The 23,648-nt window shown below is 38.3% G+C and overlaps 1 protein-coding gene across 15 annotated transcripts in view; it reads right to left on the bottom strand.

Moving 5' to 3' along the window:
• BRCA1 (BRCA1 DNA repair associated) overlaps positions 1-23,580 on the bottom strand; it is a 48,887-nt gene extending 25,307 nt beyond the window's left edge. Inside the window, exons 1-11 of one of the 15 annotated variants that reach the window (XM_016202130.2) lie at positions 23,224-23,580; positions 22,191-22,289; positions 17,529-17,582; positions 11,670-11,747; positions 9,961-10,049; positions 9,283-9,422; positions 7,945-8,047; positions 6,750-6,795; positions 4,795-4,830; positions 4,289-4,365; positions 322-3,699 (exon numbers count right to left, since the gene is read on the bottom strand). In XM_016202130.2, the coding sequence (XP_016057616.2) occupies positions 322-3,699; positions 4,289-4,365; positions 4,795-4,830; positions 6,750-6,795; positions 7,945-8,047; positions 9,283-9,422; positions 9,961-10,049; positions 11,670-11,747; positions 17,529-17,582; positions 22,191-22,270 (4,081 nt within the window). In that variant the 5' untranslated portion in view covers positions 22,271-22,289; positions 23,224-23,580. Of the gene's footprint in view, positions 1-321; positions 3,700-4,288; positions 4,366-4,794; positions 4,831-6,749; positions 6,796-7,944; positions 8,051-9,282; positions 9,423-9,960; positions 10,050-10,482; positions 10,502-11,669; positions 11,748-17,528; positions 17,583-22,190; positions 22,290-23,223 lie in introns of those variants that run through there. The other 14 variants (XM_016202128.2, XM_016202129.2, XM_016202135.2 and 11 more) reach the window with 14 other exon arrangements.
• Positions 23,581-23,648: the final 68 nt, after the last annotated feature.

The raw sequence follows: 23,648 nt of genomic DNA, 5'->3' as shown, positions 1-23,648 counted from the left end.
GCAATTTGCTATCTGTTTCTTCCCATTGGCAGGACAAGTATCACTTTCATGTCACAGAAAATGATTACACGCCTTGTTTTGGGACACCTTGATTTCCTCTAGAAATCCTAACAATGAAAACCAGAAGCAAGTCCACTGACAATTAGTGCAATAAATCTCATTCAAATAGAGATGTTCTAGCTACGCGAAGGACTTTTAAGGAAAAGCACCTTAGGAGGAACATGCTTAAAGTTTAAGAAGCACTTACTTTAATTGTATTTGGAAACTCGTAAAATGTGCTCCCCCAAAGCCAAAAACATTTAGCTCATTTCTGTAAAATACCTAAGTTTGAATCGGCACTCTGCTCTTCTTGACTATTCTCTTCGAGGCCAGTTTCCCTTTCATCATCTGAAATCAATTCCTTGTCACTCAGAACTTCCTGGTTTTCAGGCTGACACTTCACTTGCTGGGAAGGAGGCTCAAACATCAAGAAAGGATCCTGGGTGTTTGTATTAGTAGTCAAGTCTTCTGATGCACTGTACTGTGAGGAAAATAAGCTCCTATAACATCTCGCTTCCTCACTAAGGTGATGTTTCTGGGATGCCTTTGCAGACATCACCTGGTTACTGCAGTTATTTAAGCTACTCTTTAATGATATTAGGTTCTCCTCTGTTTCCTTAGACAGACGTGTGGCAACAGCATTATGTCTGGTAGATGGAGAAGGTATATTGGTTACTTTACCAAATAGTAAGTGTTGGAAACAAGGAAGCTCTTCATCCTCACTAGACATGTCCTCTTCTGAGGACTCTAATTTTCTGGCCCTCCTTTGGCGACGTTGAGTCAAATGTGTATTGGCTAAGGGGCTAGGGCTCCTTCTGAATTCTTCTTTCTGGACACTTTTGCTAAAAACAGCAGATCTTTCCTTAACATCACTTTCAACAAAGCTGCTCTTCTCCTTTATTTCATCATCATTTAACAAGTCATCTGGTGTCTCAGAACAAACCTGAGAAACAGAATTACTTCCCATAGGTTGTTCTAGGTTATCTGAAATTTGACATGGAGAGAAATATGCACTAACAGCCTGAACTACTTCTTCATTTTCTCCTTGCGATTTTATTTCAGGATGTTTACAATTACTTATAGGAAGGCTTGGCTTATAGACTTCAGGCTGCATGAGACCTAGTCTGAGCATAGCATTTAATTTTGATCCTCTATTTCTATCTAGTTCTGCTTGAATATTTTCATCACTGGAACCTACTTCATTGATACTAGAGCCTACTTCATTAGTACTACTTGAGCTGCCATCTTTAAAAGCACTCTCTCTAATGTTATTTAGGCTAATTGGGCTCACTGTACTTTGAATGTCCTCATTTCCCATTGCTCTTTCAGGTGGGGACACTGAATGTTCCTCAAACTTTTCTTCTGACAGGTTTCTCTTACTTACAGTTTTAACAAATGACCTGATGGAAGAAATGGATGGTACATGATATGGGTTTTGTGAAATTCCGTGTTTATCTGCAAGAGTGAGTTCAGTTTCATTGCCTCTGAACTGAGATAACTGACAAAGCCTAGAGGTTCCTTTTATGCTATATTTGGCATACTCTCCTGGCTTTTTGTCTTTCTCACAAACCACAGGAAAGCCTGCAGTTGTGTGAACTGCCTGCACATGCTTGATTTTAGATTCTTCCTCTTCCTGATTTTCTTCTTTTTGTCCACAATCAAGAGTGACTTCTGGACTTTGTTTCCTTAAGGACCTGGAGTGGGCATAGTCTGCTGCACATTCCTTTTCCGGATTTGAAAACAGAGCAAATGACTGACGCTTTGAAACCTTGAATGTATTCTGTAAATATTGTGTATCAAGTTCACTCTCTTCCATTTCTATGCTTGTCTCCTGAGAGTGGTTAACTTCACATCTCAACAGATCCTTAAAGCCCTCTCTGTTATTTTTTGTATCTTTAGAACCATAGATAAGCTCATTGGGGTTTTTAATTGCTGTACACAGACCCGCACATTGATTTGGAGCTGCTTCTGCCTCCCCTGCAGTGTCAGGTTCCAGTAATGAGACACTATCCTGTGTGCCATAATCAGTTTCAGGTACCAATACAACATTGGTACTCTCCATAGATCCATCAGTTTGCAAACTTCTTCCCCCACTTAGCACCGAGTCTTTAGCACCATTAGGCATCTGAATTGTTCCCACATCCCCTTCTAGTTCTTCTCTTTGAGGGTCAGGGTTGACTGACTCTTGAAGTTTACTAGTACTCGAACCATTAGTGAAAAAACCAGGTATGTTTGTTAAATTCAGTTCTGGAAAAGCATCATTAGCAAGTTTTTTATTTATTTGTTCATTTGACTTGTTACTCTTCCTGGCTCCAGTTGCAGATTCTTTACCTTCCATGAGTTGGCACTTTTGGCTGTGTCTGACTGGTACTTGGTCAGAATTTTTTTCCTTCATCTCTTCACTGCTAGAACAACTATCAATTTGTAGTTCAGTATGACCAGGTGGGCTTAGATTTCTATTGACTACTAGTTCAAGTGCATAGATATGCCTGGTAGAGGACTTCCTCTTCAGCCTGTTCTTCCTAGGTGCTTTTGAGCTGTGGGTATTTAATTCTAGTTCCATACTGCTTACGCTGCTGCTTATAGGTTTGGCTTTAGTTGTGAAAGCAGATTCTTTTTCCACTGATTCTGTTGGGTTAGCATTTTTCTCTTTCTGAACATAATCACCTTTTGTTTCATTGTCAGGACGATTATTAGTAATATTCACCACATGACCACTCTGCTCTACTTGGTCTGTTCCTTCAATTATCTTTTCAGGAGTCTCTTCAACAACTGCTAAATCTACTTTCTTGATAAAATCCTCAGGATGAAGGCCTGATGTACTTCTCCTTTTACGCTTTAGTTTATTTGTGAGGGGACACTCTTGTGTTATCTGAGGCTCTATAGCAGATGCTCCAATAATTAGATTTTCAGTTATGTGGCTCAAGTTAGGGAGGCTTGCCTTCCTCCGATAGGTTTTCCCAAATATTTTATCTTCAATATTACTTTCTACTGGTTTGGAGTGGACTCTTTCACTTTCACAGATTAAAGCACCATGAGGATCACGGGCCATTAAGGTTATTTTCTCTGAAGAACCAAAATATCCATCTCCTTCATTTGGAACTTCTACTGCACCAGCTACTTCAACATTTGACTCAGATGTCCCATTATGTGAGCCATCAGAAGTTAATATTTCATCACGTCTGGAAAACCACTCATTAACTTTCTGTATGCTACTATTCCGTGTTATCCAAGGAAAATCTTGGGAATCTCTAGGATGGTCAGAGCATGGAGGTTCTTTTCTCTCATTCAGAGGATCAGCATTCAGAACTACCCTTTTCTCTGTGCTGGGATTCTGCCTATCATTACATGTTTCTTTACTTTCAGCCCATCTGCTCTGCTGGCTCCTTGCTAAGCCAAGCTGCTTGCTTTTATTACAGAATTCAGCCTTTTCTACATTCATTCTGTCTTTAGTGAGTAGTAAACTGCTGTTCTCATGCTGTAACAACGATCTGGCATGAGTATCTGTGCCGCATGGCTCCACATGCAAGTTTGAAACAGAAATACCCTGATACTTTTCTATATGCTTCTCAGTTGCATGCTTCTCCATGGTGGTCAAATCTTTATTACTAGATTGATGATGTTCAATATTTATTATGTCCTCAGAAAACTCACAAGCAGCTGAAAGTATACAAAAACAACAGGTAATTAACAACTGAAATTATCATGAAAAAATACTTAATACAACTTGGGGGTAGAAATGAAACAACTGGCTATTTTCAGAGAAACTATCCTTTAAACAGCCAAGTATACTGAAGATGTAGCCCATACCCTCTCATGTAATTCCTTTTACTGTATTCTCATTAGTTCTACTCAAGATAATTAAAATTTTAATTTCAGAATTCTCCTTCCTCATAAACCACACTTCCTATTTCCCTAACCTGTAATAGTGAATTAAAAGCAGACTTTGGGTATCAGACATACTCTGTTCCATCTTCAGACTCATACTCCCTATATTTAAATACCAATATGAAAAAGATGAAATATAAACACATAAATTTAAAGTAAAAGGGTACTGTTACATCAGTCTAGTGCCACTGAAATAGATCAGGCTGTACCATAACATCTGAGAAAGAATGATATTATAACTGTGCTAAGAGATGTTGTGAATTATAAATGTCCCAAATGTTCTTCAGAATAATTTAATTACAGTACTGTATCTACCCATTCTCTCTTCAGTGCCTGTTATGTTGGGAAGACTTGACATTACCCCTTTTTGCAGGATTCAAAGTGGCTTCAGTCCTGGCTTCTGGAGGGGTGATTTCTAACAATTCATGATCCCTCACACTATAGGGAAAAGACAGAAGCCTAATGAGAAACACTAGTTACATGTTCAAAGAGTTGTCAAATGAGCAAGATCAAGTATTTTAGTCCCTTTAGGTAAGGTGGCAGTAAGCTGATCAATTTGATTCACTTTTTGAAATCTGCTCTCTCCTTTAATAACTTCTAGTCAAAACTGACGGGTCAAAGACTGACATACAGTCACAAAAATCAGAGCAGGAGTGCAGGACATTGTTTTATGGACATGTAAATGAGAACCAAAATTTAAACGATAGCCCGTTTAAATACAAACAATAACCAAAAAAAAGTAAAGCAAAAAAACCCCACAAAACTTAAAAATATATTTTAATGCGCCCTGGCTGGTGTGGCTCAGTGGTGGAGTGTCGGGTGTGCACCAAAGGGTTGCAGGTTGAATTCCTGGTCAAGGGCACATACCTGGGTTGCAATTTGTTCTGGTCCCGGTCAGGGAACCTGTGGGAGACAATCAATGTGTCTCTCTCACATCAATGTTTCTCTCTCTCCCTCTCTGTCTGTCTCTCCTCTTTCCCTCCCTCCCTTCCACTCTCTCTAAAATAAAAATTAAAAATAAAAAAAAGGAAAAAATATCCTCAGGTAAAGATTAACAACAACAACAAAAGTATATCTTAATGAGAATGCAAGAACAAAGATATCTAAACAAAGGGAACACTGGGATGAAGCAGACATCCCAAAAGAATGCAGCATTCTGCCATTTAGCCTTCTTTGCTTTTTAAAAAATATATCTTTATTGATTTCAGAGAGAGGAAAGGAGAGGGAGAGAGATAGAAACATCAATGATGAGAGAGTCATTGATCGGCTGCCTCCTGCTCGCCCTCAACTGGGGATCGAGCCCAAAACCAGGGCATGTGCCCTGACCGGGAATTGAACCCCAATCACCTGGATCCTAGGTCGATACTCAACCGCTGAGCCACGCCCAGCCGGGCTCTATGCTTCTTTTAAACTTAAAACCACTTCCTCTCAATTGAGAGATTACGAAAAAGTCATTTACAAACAAAATTTGATTTCCAATGACACCATTATAGTTCAGACCAGACATCACAGATCTTAAGGTGAAGCAACTAATTCCTAAGGAAAGCAATTTGCCAGGTAACACAGTTGGGGGCTGCTTGTAGATTATTGTATAATTTACATAAAGTTTGTGGAGTAGATGAAATTAAGAAACAGAGGAAGGAAAGAAAAATGTAGTCCTCTAATATTTTCATCAGCCACAATTACCGCTGTGCCAATACTACTGTACAAGAGGAACTAAGCTCTAGCAGAGCAGAACCATCCACTGGACACAATTCTGTGCAGAACTGTTACCTTAAATTCTTTCGGACTCCTTACTAAAAAATCAAACAAATAAGGGGCCTGGCGAAGTAGCTCAGTTGGTTAGAACATTGTCTTGATGTGCCAAAGTTGCAGGTTTGATCTCCGGTCAGGGCACATACAAGAAGCAACCAATGAATAAATAAGTGGAACAACAAATGGATGTTCCCCTCCCTCCAATCAATCGATAATTTTTTTTTTAAACAAGAAGCTCTTAAAAAAAAAAAAAAAAAAAAAAATATATATATATATATATATATATATCTTTATTGATTTCAGAAAGAGGAAGAGAGAAAGAGATAGAAACATCAATGATGAGAGAGTCATTGATAGGCTGCCTCCTGCACGTCCCCCATTGGGGATCGAGCCCAAAACCCTGGCATTCCTGACCAGGAATCAAACCCCGATCTCCTGGATCCTAGGTCGATGCTCAACCGCTGAGCCACGCGCAGCCAGGCAAAAAAAGTAATATTTTTAAGAAAGGAGGGTGAGGAAGGACTGGGGCGGGATGGGAGCCAGGCAGAGGGGGGCAATGGGAGAAAAAATAGGGGGGAACATCTGTAATACTCTCAACAATAAAGATAATATAAATAAACAAAATTTTAAAAAATACCTTACTTATTAAAAAAATAAAAATAAAAAGGGTATTTTCTCAGCTATAAAACGAGATTAAAGTAGACAGTCTATTCCAATGTCATAATTCTACCCTAAAAAAATACCAGTTCTTGCTTGGCTGGCATCGCTCAGCAGTTGAGCATCGACCTATGATCCAGGAGATCGTGGTTCGATTCCTGGTCAAGGCACATGCCCGGGTTGCGGGCTCGATCCCTAGTGGGAGATGTGCAGAAGGCAACAGATCAATGACTCTCTCATCATTGATGTTTCTCTCTCTCTCTCTCTCTCTCTCTCTCTCTCTCTTCTCCTTTCCCTTCCTCTCTCTGAAATCAATAAAGGTATATATTTTTTATAATCCCAAAACAATTCTTAATATTAACTAAATATAAAAATGCCACCTTAATAGACGAAGGCTCCCTTGAACTTACCTGTAATAACTTGCCTTGTTAACTGCATCTTCAGAAGAATCAGATCCTAAAAAAATTCCCCAAATACCCCCAAATAACAAATCAATAAAAGAATTTTTATTGAAAGGGTTAAACTCAAAAAATGTACTTTTTGCAAAACAGATGCTCATTCAATAAATATTTACTAATGCCAGGCACGTGATACACATGTCAGGAAATACAGAGAAGCAGTTATAAGCACAGGCTCTGAAGCCTGAATTCCTAGGTTTGAATGACGGCTCTGCCACTTACTAGCGTCACTACTTTGGAAAAATTTAACCTCTCTGTGCCTTAACCTCCTCATCTGTAAAAGAAATATAATCCTAGGAACAACCTCAGGGCTTTGTCAGGCCTCTTAGATGAGTTTTACAAGTAAAGTACAACAGTGCCTGGACTACACACTAAGTGCTCTTAAATATTTACTACTATAATTACTTTATCTTTGTGATACAACACTGCTGTGTCACCAAATTAATCAAAATTTAAAAATCGTAAGTCTAGGAACTTATGATTTTAAAAGGAGAAAAGACATACAAGTAACTTCCAAGAGAATCTGGTAAACATATGGTGCTGCTTGAAAGCCCAAAGAAGGGCCCCTCTTTCCAATTATAAACATATTCTAAAGGACAAAACAATTAGAGAAAACTGTCTGAACTGAGCTCAGCTCTTCTTACGTCTGTCTAGTCTAGTACAGTTTATCTTGGATCCTTCCAAATGCTGTAGCCAGCCCATCATGTTCTTTCTTATTCCTACTTTCCAAAGTATAGTAAGCCCACACTTAATGTCGTCAATTGGTTCTACGACTTCAAGCAAAACGACATATAACAAAACCAATTTTACCACAGACTACTTGATATAAGAGTTACATTCCTTTGGCATCTCATCCACATTATAACAAAAGTTGAAAGAAACAACATTATTCAAGGACCTGCTACAAGTTTACACATACTTATAACCAGACATCTTTCTTTTGCTCTCTTTGTAAAGTAAGCTTCTTCAAGGTAAGAGCTGCATCTTTTACATTATTTCTAAACACATCATAAGGCTAATAGTATTATTTTATTTCTGCTTCCCAAAGCTCCCTGCCATTGTGTGAATTATGACCAAGGTTTCTGGTAAAGCTGTAAGATAAAAAATCTAGCAACTGTTCTAAACTTAAAAAATGTAAGACTCTTACCCAATTCAATGTAGACAGACTTTTTCTTAGATTGTACCTGCTGCTTTGTCTTCAGTGATCTCACAATTCCAAGGTTAGAGAGTTGGACACTAAGACTGGTTTCCTGCTAAGCAGTAAAGAATGATCAACTAATTATTGGCCAGTTCTTTGCTTTTTTCCTTGAAGAGAAACTTGAGGCCACAGACAAAAGAAACAGGCCATAATAAATAAGCTAAAATCTATGACACCTAGAAAAAATACTTGGCAAACCACACACCAAAATGTATGAGCTATGCTCTAATGGTCTGAATATTTTTTCTTCTGTTGTTTTAAATTTTTCTAAACAGAATATGTATTATCTGTGTAATTTTTTGAAGTATAGGAAAAGCATATTTTGAAGCTAATACTTTATATTATAGTGTAGTATAGAAAGGGAATAAGATTCATCTAGTACACATTTCCAAACACATCTCATAACAGAGTTGGCAACTAAGATAAAATAAATTTTAAAAAAAGATAAGTGAAAATAATAACAAACCTGCAAAATCCTTTTATCCCTAGCTGATTTTGCTCAGTGGTTACAGCATCAGCCCTCAGACTGAAGGGTCCCGGGTCTGATCCCAGCCCTGGTCAGGGTGCACGAGGGAGGCAACCAATCGATGTCTCTCTCTCTCACACTGATGTTTCTCTCTCTCACTCTCCCACTCTCTTGGAATAGCAATGGGAAAAATATCCTTGGGTGAGGATTTAAGAAAAATAATAATAATATTGAAAAACCCAACAGTATTCCAGTGAAGTTCTCCTTTTTGAGCCCTTCGACATCTACTGAAAAATGAATGCTGGTATCACAAGAACTATTATTTTTGAGACCTCCATTAGTCATTCACAAATGAGTAACAACAGAGCAAATCATGCCTTTTTTTTTTTTTTTTACAATTACATCTTTTAAGTTGAAGCAATTTTCAAATGTAAAAACTGATTTTTTTTTTCAGGCAACTTTTCAGAGCAAATAAAATAAACACACTTCCTCATGCCTGGAGAACTGCCATAAGATGGTTATTGTAAAAAGTAGTAGCTTAAAACCTTCCGTGACCTTGTGGCTATTTTAGACAAGCATCAGGATAGATAAAACGCTAATGTAGGGGAAGGGCCTGTAAGATCTCTCCTGACCACAATAGGTACACGGATCTTCTCTCAATTCCTCTAATTCTTGTTCATTAGAACATCTGTCCAACCACTTAATTTAGCATCTTACCTTGTTTACTGACTTTTTATATAAACCCATGAGCATCTAGCACATTCACTATTTCATAATACTCAGTAAAGAGATTTTACCAGAATAAATGAAAATGGCTTTACCAAGGTAGGATTTTCAGGTTCACTCTGTCGAAGTCTTAAGGCACGGTTTCGGAAGCCCAAACTCTGGATCATAGAAACTTCCTCCTTCATATGCTCAGGACTGTTATTTCCTTTTTTTGAAAAGTTATAACTGTTTGCAACTGTGAATTACAAAGGAAACATTATTTTTATAATTGTAATCAAAGAACCAAGAGAAATCCTGTGTATGCTCTTTGTTATATTAGGACAATGCATTAAAGGTTACCTATAATTTTTTTAAACCAAATTTGGAAATTCTACTCTTAGGAAACAAACACACAGACTGTCAAAGTTATTTCTACTCCTTTTTTTTCCACCCCAATACTAACAAATTTGCCTATTAATACTATAGTTCACTGAATCTAAGATACCAATGATGTAAGAAGCACCATTATTCTCTATACCACACAATTAAACAATGACACACCATTGATGGTAAATTGTCCCCGATTTATGTGAAAAACTTGCAACTTAGGATGGATAAAATAAGGTGTGAGAGGAGTGGGAATTATTTAACAAATAGATTACAGTTAAAGAGCTACAATTAACCTAGACCAAAAGGTCTTATCACCTATTCACAGAAAATAATTGCGTAAAACTCCTCCTGAGTTTTAACTACAGCCACTTGAGCACTGGCCCCTGGGGCTATACAACACTTACACTGCAATCCTGTGTCAAGCTCAAAAGCATGAATAATTTTCAATAGCTCTTCAACAAGTTGACTAAATCTTGTACTTTCTTGTAGGCTTCTGAAATTAAATTATTTGAGAGACACACTTAGCAAGTACTTATCAATTTTTTAAGGACACTAAAATAAGGAAAGACATATATACTAATAAAAAAAAGAGGCAGCAACAGTAGAAAAATGATATTCAAAGAACGGAAGTATTTAGTGATGTCACATAATCAAAACACCATTCCCTGGCCGGTGTTGCTCAGTGGTTAGAGCGCCAGCCCTCAAACCAAAGGGTCGGGGGTTCAATTCCTGGACAAGGGCTCAATTCTGGTCTAGGGTATGATCCCTGCCCCAGTTAGGGTGCATGCAGGAGGCAACCAATGGATGCTCTCCCCAAAATCAATGGAAAAAATATTCTCAGGTGAGGATGAACAAAAAACAAACAAAACACCATTGATATCAGTACTGATTATTCTTATAATATCTTTTTTGCCATTTAAACCTACCAAAAGAGCCCCGGCCAGATGTGGCTTAGCGGTTGAGCGTTGACCTAGGATCCAGGCGGTCGGGGTTCGATTCCAGGTCAGGGCACATGCCCGGGTTGCGGGCTCGATCCCCAGTTGGGGGTGGGCAGGAGGCAGCGGATCAATGACCCTCTCATGATTGATGTTTCTATCTCTCTCTCTCCCTCTCCTTTCCTCTCTCTGAAATCAATAAAGATATATTATAAAAATAAATAAATAAGCCTACCAAAAGATATAACCATCTAAAATAGTATTCTGAATCCATAGTAGATGTAAATCCACTGCACAGAGAACTTACTATTCTTTTTCTTTTTTTTAATATATCTTTATTGATTTCAGAGAGAGGAAGGGAGGGGGGAGAGAGAGATAGAAACTTCAGTGATGAGAGGGTCATTGATCTGCTGCCTCCTGCACAAACCCGCCTGGGGATCGAGTCCACAACCTGGGCATGTGCCCTGACTGGGAATCGAACCAAAATCTCCTGGATCATAGGTCAGTGCTCAATTGCTGAGCCATGCTGGCCAGGTGAGAACTTACTATTCTTAACATCTGAACCCCATCCATCCAACCTCCCACTTTTAGCTCTCAGGAATTTCTGTCAAATGATGGTTATATTATTTGGAAAGCACAAATAGATGAAAATGTCCAAAGAAAGATTCTGATACAGGAAAGTTTTAGGACAATATAATTTATTTGTTCCTTTAAATATCTGAGGGACTACTATGTACCAAGCACTGGAAAAACAGTGTAGACTGAAACAGACAAAGCCAGTGCCCTAATAGAACTTCAATCCTGGCCAGAGGGATGCACAATATATAAATACATTGTATGTGTGTGTAAATAATTAAGTAGAAATTAACTGTGCAAGGAAGCAAAATAAAAGGATCAGGAGACAATGGGGGCAGGTGGTACACTCCTACTTTAGATAAGACTACAAGTTCTGGCACCATTCAGAAGCATTAGAAAAAGGACACCAATTGCTAATACCTGTATAAGGTACCATAAAACTTTCAGGAAAATAATATAAGAAACAATTTATTCTGTCAGCTTAAAACCCTTTTATACATTTTTCTCCTGAGGAATGGTTTGACAGGAACAGCGATAGTAGTACAAATTTCTACTTTTTCCTGTTGTTGCTTCCAACTTCCCATCACTACCCAATTATATACCTTTTGGTTATATCATTCTTACACAAAGGACACTGTGAAGGCCCTTTCTTCTGGTTGAGAAGTTTCAGCATGCAAAATCTACAAATTATAAAGAATGAAAAGAACAATTCAAGTTACTTTTTTTTGTAGAGAGAATATTCAAAAGGCAAATAGCCATGAAAAAAATAATCTCACAACATTAAGAGCCATTTTAAAGGTAATAGCAGGTGAATTACAACCAATGGCTTTCTTTAATTGTTTTAAATGCTGCATAAGCAGAAAACCAAACTACGTAAGCAATGATCTATGAAAACCGAACTTACATGCATATGGTTTACTGTTATGGTCAAATAAAACTTATTAAAGAGTTAATATGGTATATTTAATGATAATTATTTCATGCTGCATAATCAGATATAAATGGAAATAGTTCAAGTAAAATTATTATAATTAGTTTAAAAACTCAGCAGCACCTCACTACAAAGCTACAGTAATCAAGACAGTGTGGTACTGGCATAGGGACAGACATACACATCAATGGAACAAGATTAAGAGTACAGAAATAAATCTATTCATATATGGTTAACTGATTTTCAACAATGGCACCAAGATAAGGAAATGGAGAAAGAAACAACAAACAGCGCTGGGACAACTAAATATCCACATACAAAAAGTGAAGATACACTTCTACCTCATACAATACAAAAAAATTAACTCAAAATGGATCACAGAACTAAATGTAAGAGCTAAAACTAAACCTTTGTGACCTTGGGTTAAACAATGATTTCTTAAACAAACAAACACCAAAAGCACAAGCAACCAAAGGAAAAACTAGATACACTGGACTACATTAAACTTAAAAACTTCTGTGCTACAATATCATGAAGAAAGTTAAAGGACAATCCACAGAATGGGAGAAAATTTTTGAAAATCATATGTATTCGATAAGGAACTTGTATCCAGAATATACGAAGAACTCTTACAACTCAATAATAAACAGAGAAATAAGTTAAAATATGGGTAAAGGATTTGAATAGACATTTTCTCCACAGGAGATATACAAGTAGTCAACAAGCACATGAAAAGATATTCAATACAGTCATTATGAAAATGCAAATTAAAGCCACAATGAGATACCACTTTACACCCTCTAGAATGGCCTGTACAAATAAAAAGAACAGATAAGAAGTATTAGAGAAGATGTGGAGAAACTGAAATCCTCATTCATTGCTAGTGAAAATATAAACCAATGTAACCACTTTGGAATACAGTCTGGCAGTTCCTCAAAATGTTAAACATAGAGTTGCCACATTACTCTGCAATTCTACTCTTAGATTTGCAGATTCTTCCCTGGAGAAATGAAAACATTAGTCCATATAAAACTTGTACACAAATGTTCATAGAAGCATTACTCATAATAGCCAAAAAGCAGAAACAATCCCGATGTCCATCAATCAATGAACAGAAAGACAAAATGTGTACAACCACACAACAAAATATAATTCAGCCATAGAAAATAAAGTACTGATATAAGCTACAATGCTGAATGAACCTTGAAAACATTACTTTAAGTGAAAAAAGCCAGACACAAAAGCCCATATACAGTATGATCCCATTTATATGAAGTGTCCAGAATAGACAAATCTGGAGACAGAAGGTAGATTTGTGGTTGTCTAAAAGGAGGTGGGAGGTGGGAGGTACGAATAGGGAGTAGCTGCTAATAGGGTTTCTTTTAGGGATGATGAAAATGTTCTAAACTTAGATTGTAGTGATGGTTGTACAACTCTAAATATACTAAAAAAACGGAATTGTACAATTTTTAGTGAATTTTATAGCATGTAAATTATATCTCAATAAAAATGTTTTTAAAAAACATTTTAAAAAGTCGAGGGAGAAAATATACTTGTTTTTACATTCACAATGCCTGACATAGTGTCTTATAAACCAAACTGCTCACTAGAAGCCTAAGGAATGAAGAAGGTTCCATCCTTCTGAGACACTGGGCTTTTAGAATGGCTCTGGATGTAGAATAGGTCTAAGGCTTGAAGAACAAAGGCAACACATTCTAATGATTTAGCTTCTTAAACAAAGGAAAACACTGCTTCCACTGGCTGGAGGTGTCTATAAAGATCAATGTTCCCTTAGGAAGAAGACAAAATAAGATTCGAGAAGAGAGGTAGGAAGGAAAAAAGAAACAAGAACAGTAGAGGTAGCCATGGTTATCATTAAAAGCAGTGATTCAGTCACCAATGTTTATTACATGTCCAATACTGTTATAGATGAAAGAGATTCAGCAGAAAAGCAAAATAAAATCCCTGCCATTATAAAGGACATAATATTTGGCTAGGGAGGTGACTAGGGAATGGAGTAGAGAGCAGATGCTGTCACTGAAAAGAACCAGGAGCCCGGCCGGGCGTGGCCCAGCGGCTGAGCGTCAACCTAGGATCCAGGCGATTGGGGTTCGATTCCCGGTCAGGGCACATGCCCGAGTTGCGGGCTAGGCAGCCGATCAATGACTCTCTCATCATTGATGTTTCTCTCTCTCTCTCTCTCTCTCTCTCTCTGAAATCAATAAAGATATATTTAAAATTTAAAAAAAAGAAAGAAAAAAAAAAAAAGAGCCAGGAAAGACAAGATTAAGGGCACTGAAAAAGCAGTGGGACTGGTGAGCCAGCCAGCAGACACTTAGTGCTTTTTTACTAGCCAGGTCCTTTAACATGCATTGCCCTCTCTTCATTCACGCAACAACCCTGGAGAATTATCTTCATGTTATAGTACAGACTTGTCCCAGGTCACACAGTAATCAAGCGGTGAAGGTGGTACTGGATCTAAAATTGAAGTGTAGCCCAGCCCATGTCTTTTTACCAGAGAAAGTGAATGTAGTTAGGTATGGTCAAGGAGACTCAGAGGACCTTCTTCACCTATACAGATGCTTTACCCGGCAACAACTCAATAGTTTAAGGAAAAGGGATATAAAAAACTACCTGTATTGTATGTAAATTCCCTTTCAAGAGCCACAGAATAGAGGCTACCACTCCTTGAGAAGATGCAAATTACTACGTGTAATCTACCATAATGGCTCTAGGAGGCATCAATGCATTACACTGGCAAATGGTACAATTCAACAATTCTGAGTGGAGTAGGGAGGGAATTCCCTGAACAGAGTACTGCAGAATATAGTAGCTCAGCTATAGAGTGTGGAAGCCTGTACAAGAATTACATAAATAATACAGGAGAACCAGGTATATGTAGAAATCAACCAACATATGGGTTCCAAGCTTTCTTTATGCTAGCAAAAGAACACAGACATAAAGGTTGTTAACCCAAAAGAGAAAATAACCTTGAATGTGACTTGGAAAGACTGAACTAAGGAAAATATTGACAGGTCAAGAGAACATTGGCATATCTTTCAGGGCTCAGAATTTATTAGATTCTGTTTATAGAGTCCTGGGGAATCTGTGACACACCAATAAAATAAAGACACATATGTAAGTTGACACGAAGTTCTTGTGAAGAGGTCAGAGACGAGTTTTGAGCTTCTTGGATTTCTTCTTTTTCTTTTTAAATATATCTTTATTGATTTCAGAGAGAGGAAGGGAGAGGGAGAGAGAGATAGAAACATCAATGATGAGAGAGTCATTGGTCGAGCCCGCAACCCGGGCATGTGCCCTGACCGGGAATCGAACCCCGATCACCTGGATCCCAGGTTGATGCTCAACCGCTGAGCCACGCCTGACCGGGCGAGCTTCTTGGATTTCTAATGCTTAAGGAAAGGCAATACTTTTTTAAAAAATATTTTTTTATTGATTTTTAGGTACAGAGGAAGAGGGAAAGACAGAAGCATCTGATCAGCTGCCTCCTGCACGCCTCCTACTGGGGAACAAGCCCGCAACCCAGGTACGTGGCCTGACTGGGAATTGAACCTCGATCTCCTAGATCATAGGTCTATGCTAAACCCGAGCCACACCAGCCAGACCACACTTTTAATTCTAATACAGCACTTAAAATATGGCTGTTTCTTCTGTTTACCATATTCTCCATATAAGGAGCTGCAAGCCTTTCTCACTCTCCTCCAGTTGCCAACTTTAACTCTTTCAATCTCAACTGATGTCTTCACCTCCAACTTCAGAGTTCAAGCTACCTCAACTCTCCCTGCTCTACTTCAAAATCTTTCTACCTCGAAAGTAGAATTTCTCTACTTTTCCTTCATTACTTATGAATAATAACTATTTCTTTTTCTTGCATTCATTTTCTATTTCCAACCCATCTACCTTCTCTTGCAAATGTCATCTCCTCTCTGAAGGAGTCCTTCCTCTTCTCACACAAATCCTATATACATGTGCAAAGTTAGTTTCTTTTTTCGGGACATAGTCTTTCTTCTCTTCTTACCTTTGCTCATATTATTTCCTCTGCCTTAAATTTCCTTCCACAAGCTCTCAAAGTAATGAATGTTTATACTATCTGTAACCTTTTAAATACTGGGACTTTTAAATTTTGTTTTACAAAAGTATCAATCTGTGAAGAAACTGGTCCTATACTACAGATAGTTTGAGAAGCTTCCCTCTAGAGGCCACAAAGAGATAAAGTTGTGCTGCCCTGGCACCTGAATGAGAAGGACCTAAGGAATCAGAAGGAAACTGTTGGGAACAGATCTAGGCCAGTGGGGTGACATGAGAAAAGGGTAAGAGACAATGGAAATGGGCTCTGGATCCTTGTTAGGACAGATGAATGGGAAGAATAATACAGAATGCAGGAGAAGGAAGGAGGCAGCCAGCTGGCAGACTAGTGCTTGGAGGATATCCCTCCAACATGAACAGGTTTCCCTCAGCTCTAGCCAGCTCTCATTATCCTTAATGGAGATGTTCTTCACATTTTTTAGGTTATGAAAACATGCTAAGAATCTGATGAAAATTACTGATTGTCTTCTGGGAAAATTGCACATGCCTGGCGTTTCTAATATAGTTGAACTTAAACTTGAATATAATTATAGGACATTCATGAAACCAACGAATCCCAGAATTAAAAACTCTTGAAATTTAAAAATTCCTCAGAAGATACATAAGAAAGTGATCACTGTCGTTTCTGGGGAGGGCAGAGGAAGGCAGGAATTTGGGGTTAGAAGGGAAACATGCTTTGCATCATATAACCTTTTGTGCTAATAAACTCATTACCATGGACATGCCTTGCTTTTTCAATTGAAAAAGAAAAAATACTTAAAAGAAGTTAGTTGGCCCTGGCGGGTTTGCTCAGTGGTTAGAGTGTCAGCCTGCGGACTGGAGGACCCTGGGTTCCACTCTGGCCAAGGGCACGTACCTTGGCTGCAGGCTCAATCCCTGGCCCCAGTGGGGCGGTTGGGACACATGCTGGAGGAAACCAATCCATGTGTCTTTCACATTGATGTTTCTATCTCTCTCTCTCTCTCTCTCTCTTCCCCTCTCCCCTCCTCTCTCTGAAATCAATAAAGATATATTAAAAAACAAAACAAAAACTCAAAACATTAAAATACATATATATATAACTGGAATCATTAGTATGAATGAATTTAAGCCTAAATAATAACCAACATCAGATCCTTTCCTAGCTTTACAAGGATTATGAAGCAGACAAATGCTGACCCTCAGAAGCGGGAAAAGTGGGACATGCAAAATGTACAGAAAAGAGAAATTGGCAAGGCTAAGACACAATTTGTTTATTGCATAATTGCTTACAATCTGCTTTCACCCATGGACACAAAAAACAAACAGCTGTTCAAAGTGAGTTGATACTCCACCAGATAAATATGCCAATATTTTACCAGAAACTTTGGTTACAACCAACTTATGGTGATGAAGGATAAGCACAAAAGCCAATAATGGAGCCACATAAAACACTCAAACTTACTTGCAAAATATGTGGTCACATTTTGTGGAAACAGGCTCTTTGATTAACTCCAGGCTAGAAGGGTGGGGGGAAAAAGAAAAAGAAATGCAGATCAATCATTCATTTAAAAATAAATAATTCTTAGTAAAGAAATTCAACTTTAAGTGACTATAACTAAGCCAAGGTAAGGTTTTAAGTTCATTCAATAAATATTTATTAAATGTCTGCTGTGTCAGGAGCCAAAAATACAGCAGAGAATATGATCCTTAGCCTCACTGAGCTTTCAGATATCAAAACAGAATGAATACATATCACTCTTTTCAATATTCTACATAATCTATAGCATTTAAAAGGTTAGCTGATATTCATATCAATTAGGTTTCACTGATATTCTTTTTTGAGCTATCAGTGGGTGCACATCCTATATCTAAACTAGACTTTAAGCTCCACAAAAACAAAAACTTCTTGTATTTCTTTTGGATTCCCTGACAGCACTTTTTTTTTTTTTAATTTTTGTGTGTGTGATTGCTTTTAATTTCTTCATATGGAAAATTTCAAGCATTTATACAAATAAAATAGTAAAACGAACTCCATGTATCACCCAGTTTCAACAGTTACCTACTCACAGCCAATGTTATATCGTCCATGGCTGACACTCACCCAAAGCCTAGATTATTTAAAAATAAATCCCAGCTATCATATCATTTCATCTTTAAATATTTCGGAACATATCTTCAAAAGAGAAAGACTTTTTTAGCATAACCATGAAACCATTATTAATCCTAAAAAATAATTTCCTTAATATCATCTAATATATAATTAATGTTCTAATTTTCCTCACTTTCTCATAAAAATTTAATAATTAAATCTACATAAAACAGTATACACACAAGATCCACACATTGCCTTCGGTTGATATGTCTTAAGTCTCTCTCTTTTTTAAAGTCTATTTTAAAGTCTTTAGCTTTCATTCTGAGAGCTTTAGAAACTGATTTTTGGTAAAGTTTAGGCAGGATATCAGACAACAGGTAACCTGTGTATGACAGGAATGTGGTTCTTTTCATTAAAAGTTTAACTTTTTAGAAAAGTATCGCAAGAAAAGCTGGGAGGGTGCTTGTGCCTTTCCTACTCCCCTCATCTTCCCCTGCAGGTGCCTTATCTTTGCCTTTCCCTCTCCTAAGCTCCAATGGCCCTTCTTTTGCTTCTGTAACTTGCTTCCTGAGCCTAGCAGCCCAGCTGGCTCACTCCTACTACCTCTGGAACTTTCTAAAGAAACTTCCTCAAAATTTGAGTTCTTGGGTCTGAAATCTTCCTTGAGGAATTCAAGAACCAAGGTCAAATTTCGCTGCCAACTCCTCAGTAACAGATCAGGACAAGCAAACAGAAGAAAGAAACTTATAGGAAGCAGCGATAATGCAGGAGACGGCAATCAATAAACATGAAACAAGAGCAGGACCCTTCTGGGGGGAAAAAAAGAAAATAGCCTTCAGAGAATGGTCCTGGATATTAAAAGTAAAAACAAAAAATGAGTAGAAGTTTTGAAAAATGAAGTAGAACGTGTCAAAACTGTCATTTGTACTCAAATTAGCCTGACTCCAAAGCCCATAAAAATAAAAGATTAAAAAGATAAAAAGCTGGGGGACAATAGCCCTGTTGTGAAGAGTTTGGTAACACAACTATTATAATCATGGGGTTTCTGACGCAGCACAGGGAAAGAAAAAGAAAAATACCACAGTAAGTCAGAAGGCTAGGTTTCTACTACCAGGTCTCCTTTTCATTAGCAGAGTGACCTTAGTGTAAACACTCTACCTGACTGAACCTCAGTTTCCGGTAAGGAAACTGTCACCCACTCCACCGGTCTCTTCAGGCTACTGTGAGAATAAAATTTTTTTTTTCTTTTTTCCCCCCGTTGAGAATAAAATTAAATGCTATTTGGGAAAATGTTCATAACCTGAGGTGACTTGTACTGTTAGTGGTATTATTGGAACTGAATGTAATTAAAAAAACACAAAACAAACAAACAAACAAAAACTGACAAAGAGAACTCTAATCTGTTACCAAATCACTACTCCTCGGATAAGCTAGATATCAAAGACATTCTCAGTAAAAGAGAAAGTGGATTTAGTTATACCAGATGGCTTTCATTCTCACCACTAACTCAATTCTGAAATAATTATATTTCAGTCTAGTAATTATAAGCCAAACTATACAAACACACTCTAAACAAACTGAACAGATGAAAACTCCATGTAAAAAGGTAATAAATGTTGAAGGAAAAGCTTGAAGAGGAAATGGGAATGAAAAGACAAAAGTTAAAATGTTCCTCTTCTAGGACCTGATGAGAGTAAATGTTTCCTATGAAAGTGACTCAAGCCCGGCCGGGTAGCCCAGTTGGTTGAGTGTCATCCTGTACACCAAAAAGGCTGTGGGTTCCACTACCGGTCAGGGCACATACCTAGATTTCAGGTTTGATCCCCAGTAGGGGGCGAGTACAGGAGGCAACCCAACTGATGATTTTCTCTCTCTCTCTCCCCCCCTCCCCCCTCCCTCCCTCTCTCTCCCCCCTCCCTCTCCCCCTCCCTCCCTCCCTCCCTCTCCCTCTCCCTCGGCCTCGGCCTCGGCCTCGGCCTCGGCCTCGGCCTCTCCCTCTCCCTCTCTCCTTCCTCCTAAAATCAATGAAAAAATATCTTCGGGTGAGGATTAAAAAAAAAAGTGACTTAAATATTTTAAACACTTTTTAAACCAGTCAATACTTTAGGCCTAACGACATGTCTACATTCTGAGCTCCCAAAATGGATGTGATTAGAAAAAGAAGCTAGATTAGGTAAAAAAATAACCATCCACCAGGATATACATTTAAAAAACTCTTTTGGAAGTAAAAAGTTTTATATAGTCATATGTAAAATGTTAGAAAGAACTACCAGTTATCAGAAATAAATGCCAGTAATGACTTAGAGGCCAACAGAAGGAATTTTAGCTCTCAAGACCTGAAAAAAGCTAGAAACCACCCGGCCAGGCATGGCTCAGCAGTTGAGCATCGACCTGTGATCCAGGAGATGGTGGTTTGATTCCTGGTCAGGGAACATGCCCAGGTTGCAGGCTCGATCCCCAATGTGGGGCATGCAGGAGGCAGTCGATCAATGACTCTCTCATTGATGTCTCTATCTCTCCCTCTCCCTTACTCTCTCTGAAATCAATAAAGATATATAAAAAAAAAGAAAGAAAAGCTAGAAACCTACTCTACAGCTACCAGAAGTAACACTGTTTCCAGTTACAATCAGAAACTATTTATTAAGACATAACAGCAAATTGTACTGTTCTGGGCTCTGTTAAAAAAAAAAAAGTGAAGTAGATATGATTCCCATCCTAGAACTTTCCATTTAAATGAGTTTAACAATGACTAGGATGCACAGTTTTAGTTTAAAAAACCTAAGTGTATTTCTAATAGAAAACAGATAGAAAATATAAGCTGTAAAATATACAGTATTTGACCAAAATGAAAATTTAGCATTAACTTTCACCTTGCATCTTTAATTTTTATGTATCTGAGTTTTTTAATTGCTGGTTTAATTTTCCGTGGAAATGTAAAATAAATGGACCCAAATGCCACACTATTGAGGACTTTTTAATCACTCTTTATAATTATTAGTTTTATGACTTTTCAAAAGCAATTTTTTCCTCAATTGCCATTTCCTGCTCCTCTGGCTTTGATGTTTCATAAATTAAGCTGCAAATCTCATTTAGCTCATTTTTGTTTGGCTGAAATGTTAAGGGCCGAGGGAGAGGTTTACTTATAAATCTTATATTTCTCTGAAAACACAACGTGTATTTTCTTTAGTTTTATTTTTTTTTACTCCAAATATGATAAACTTTCATGAAGCACAAAGGAAAATCTACTTAAATTTATTCTCCTTTGTTCAAGGTAAGGAGCAACAGGTGCAGCTTTCCAATTTATTTTTTGACTGTTATCCACCACTAACCATCACCATGTTAAAAACCAATGAACTATCAAAAAGCCAATTTCAACAAATGTTTACCGAGTGGCTACTATGTCCAAGGCACTGCTTTAACTCCTGAGGACACCAAAGTAAACAAATAAAAACCTCTGCCCTCATGGAGTTTATATTCTGTGGGGATAGAGAGAAAAATTAAATTATATATAATGTTGGACAGTAATAAGAGTTATAGAGAAAAATAAAACAGGAAAAGGGTATAAGGAGTGTATTGGGGGTAGAGGTGTTACAATTTTAAGTAGGGTTGTCTGAAAATTCCTCTTTGAAAAGCTGGTATTTCAGTCAAGATTTGCAAGTCATGCAGTTATCACAGGAAGAACATTTCAGAGGAAACATCAGTCACATCTTTCTCTCCCCCTTCCTTTCCTCTCTCTGAAATCAATAAAGATATGTGTTTTTTTAAAAAAAAGACAGTGTGTGGACTAGGAAGAACAGGAGGCTATGTGTGTTGAGGAGGTATAAAGGGAGGGGAGAGGAAGAGTGGAGAAAAAGGAGTAATTTTCTATATTCTTAAAGCTCTTCAGTTAAGAAAATCAGTAGCTTTAATAGCCTAATTTTAACAGACATTATAGTTTTTTCTCCTTACTATGTAAGGTCAATTCTGTTCATCTGCATAGAATGTAATCATCAAGGAAAAATCTCAAATTAATAAATTCTTCTGTTGACTTACCAGATTGGGCACTCTAAGATTTTCTGCATAGCATTAAGGACATTTTGTACTTCTTCAACGCGATCCACACATAAATTCATCTCTTCCTATTACAATGAACTTTAAAGGATAAATAAATCACCTTAAAAGGCTTAAAAAACAACAGCTTAGTTTCATTAAGTGTCATTTTTAAGTAAGAGAAATTTAAGATTGGAGTGCTTTAGAATTATACCAACCATAAAATAGCAAAAGCCTTATTTTTTTAAATTGTAAGTTTTTCATTGTAATTAAGACCACTTTAAATTCTCTATTTTTTCATATATAGCCTCCAATCACTTCCTTTTGGTCTTTTCCTTTCTGCAAGCAAGGGAAAGCCACAGTGGGGTGACTGGGTGAATTGGTGGTAGCCTAAGCTTTCTCCAATCATCCTAGCTGTTTTATTTTTCTTGCATAAAACTACAATCAACAAAAACAAAACCAACACCAACGAAGGCTCTCCACCCCTGTCCTTCCCCAGTGTTTTCCACCGGCTTGCACTCATCGCGGGAGCCTCAGGCACATTCATGGCAGCGGCATCTGTGACTAGTAATGCCCCTTCCTCTACTTTCCTCTTGTCTTTTCTCGGAAACCCATAAGAATCCAGTTCTTAAGGGCTCTCCCTCCCACAAAACCCTGTCTCCTCCTCTTCCCAGACACATTCCTGCTCCTATTCTTCCTCAGGGTTCCCGTCTCACGTATACCACCCCGTCTTTTTACATTATGCTGTCCCCTCAAAACACACTCCAGCTCCAACCATCAGGATTCCCCTTCAGACACACCCAGCCACCGTCCTTATCCTTGGTGCCTCCCCCTACACCGCAACCCACAAAATGCACACCTCCCCACGATTATCCCATACTCGATATCAGGTTCCACCCTCCCGCCTGCCCTAGCCATACGACACCCATCTTGCTATCCTTCAGACGTCCCTTCCCCCACTCCCTCCACACCAGTTTCTTGCCTGTCCGCCAGAGTACCTCTTGGGCCCCCTGAGCCTTCCCCAAAGCTCTCTCACCTTTACTCAGATCAGAGTCTGGGCTTTCCCGGCCTAGGGACTCAGTTATCTGAAAGGCCTCCCGGACAGTCCTGGGTCCGGAGAGCTCGGCCAGCTTACGCTGCGCAGTCGCAGTTTCAATTTATCTGAAATTCCCGCGCTTTTCCGTTGCCACGGAAACCGGCCGCTGAGGGTGAGCGAGAGCCTCTCAGAACGCGAGCTCGAAACACGTTACGGAAGGGCGGAGCAGAAAGAGCCAAAAGTCTTTCGGGGTTCGCAATTGGTCAGCCATTCTTTCCCTGTGTTACGTAATTAGTAAGAGACGGAAGAGAAGGAATTCTCTTGGAGTTTTCAATCAGGCGCCCACCATCTCACCTCCACGCTTCCAGTGGCGGCTTATTATTACGTCACAGTGATTGCCTTACTAGGGTTGGAATCGCTGAGAC

Source organism: Miniopterus natalensis, chromosome 17, assembly GCF_054644295.1.
Source record: "Miniopterus natalensis isolate mMinNat1 chromosome 17, mMinNat1.hap1, whole genome shotgun sequence".
NCBI classification, from domain to species: Eukaryota; Metazoa; Chordata; class Mammalia; order Chiroptera; family Miniopteridae; genus Miniopterus; species Miniopterus natalensis.
This window is presented reverse-complemented; position numbering and strand designations above follow the sequence as displayed.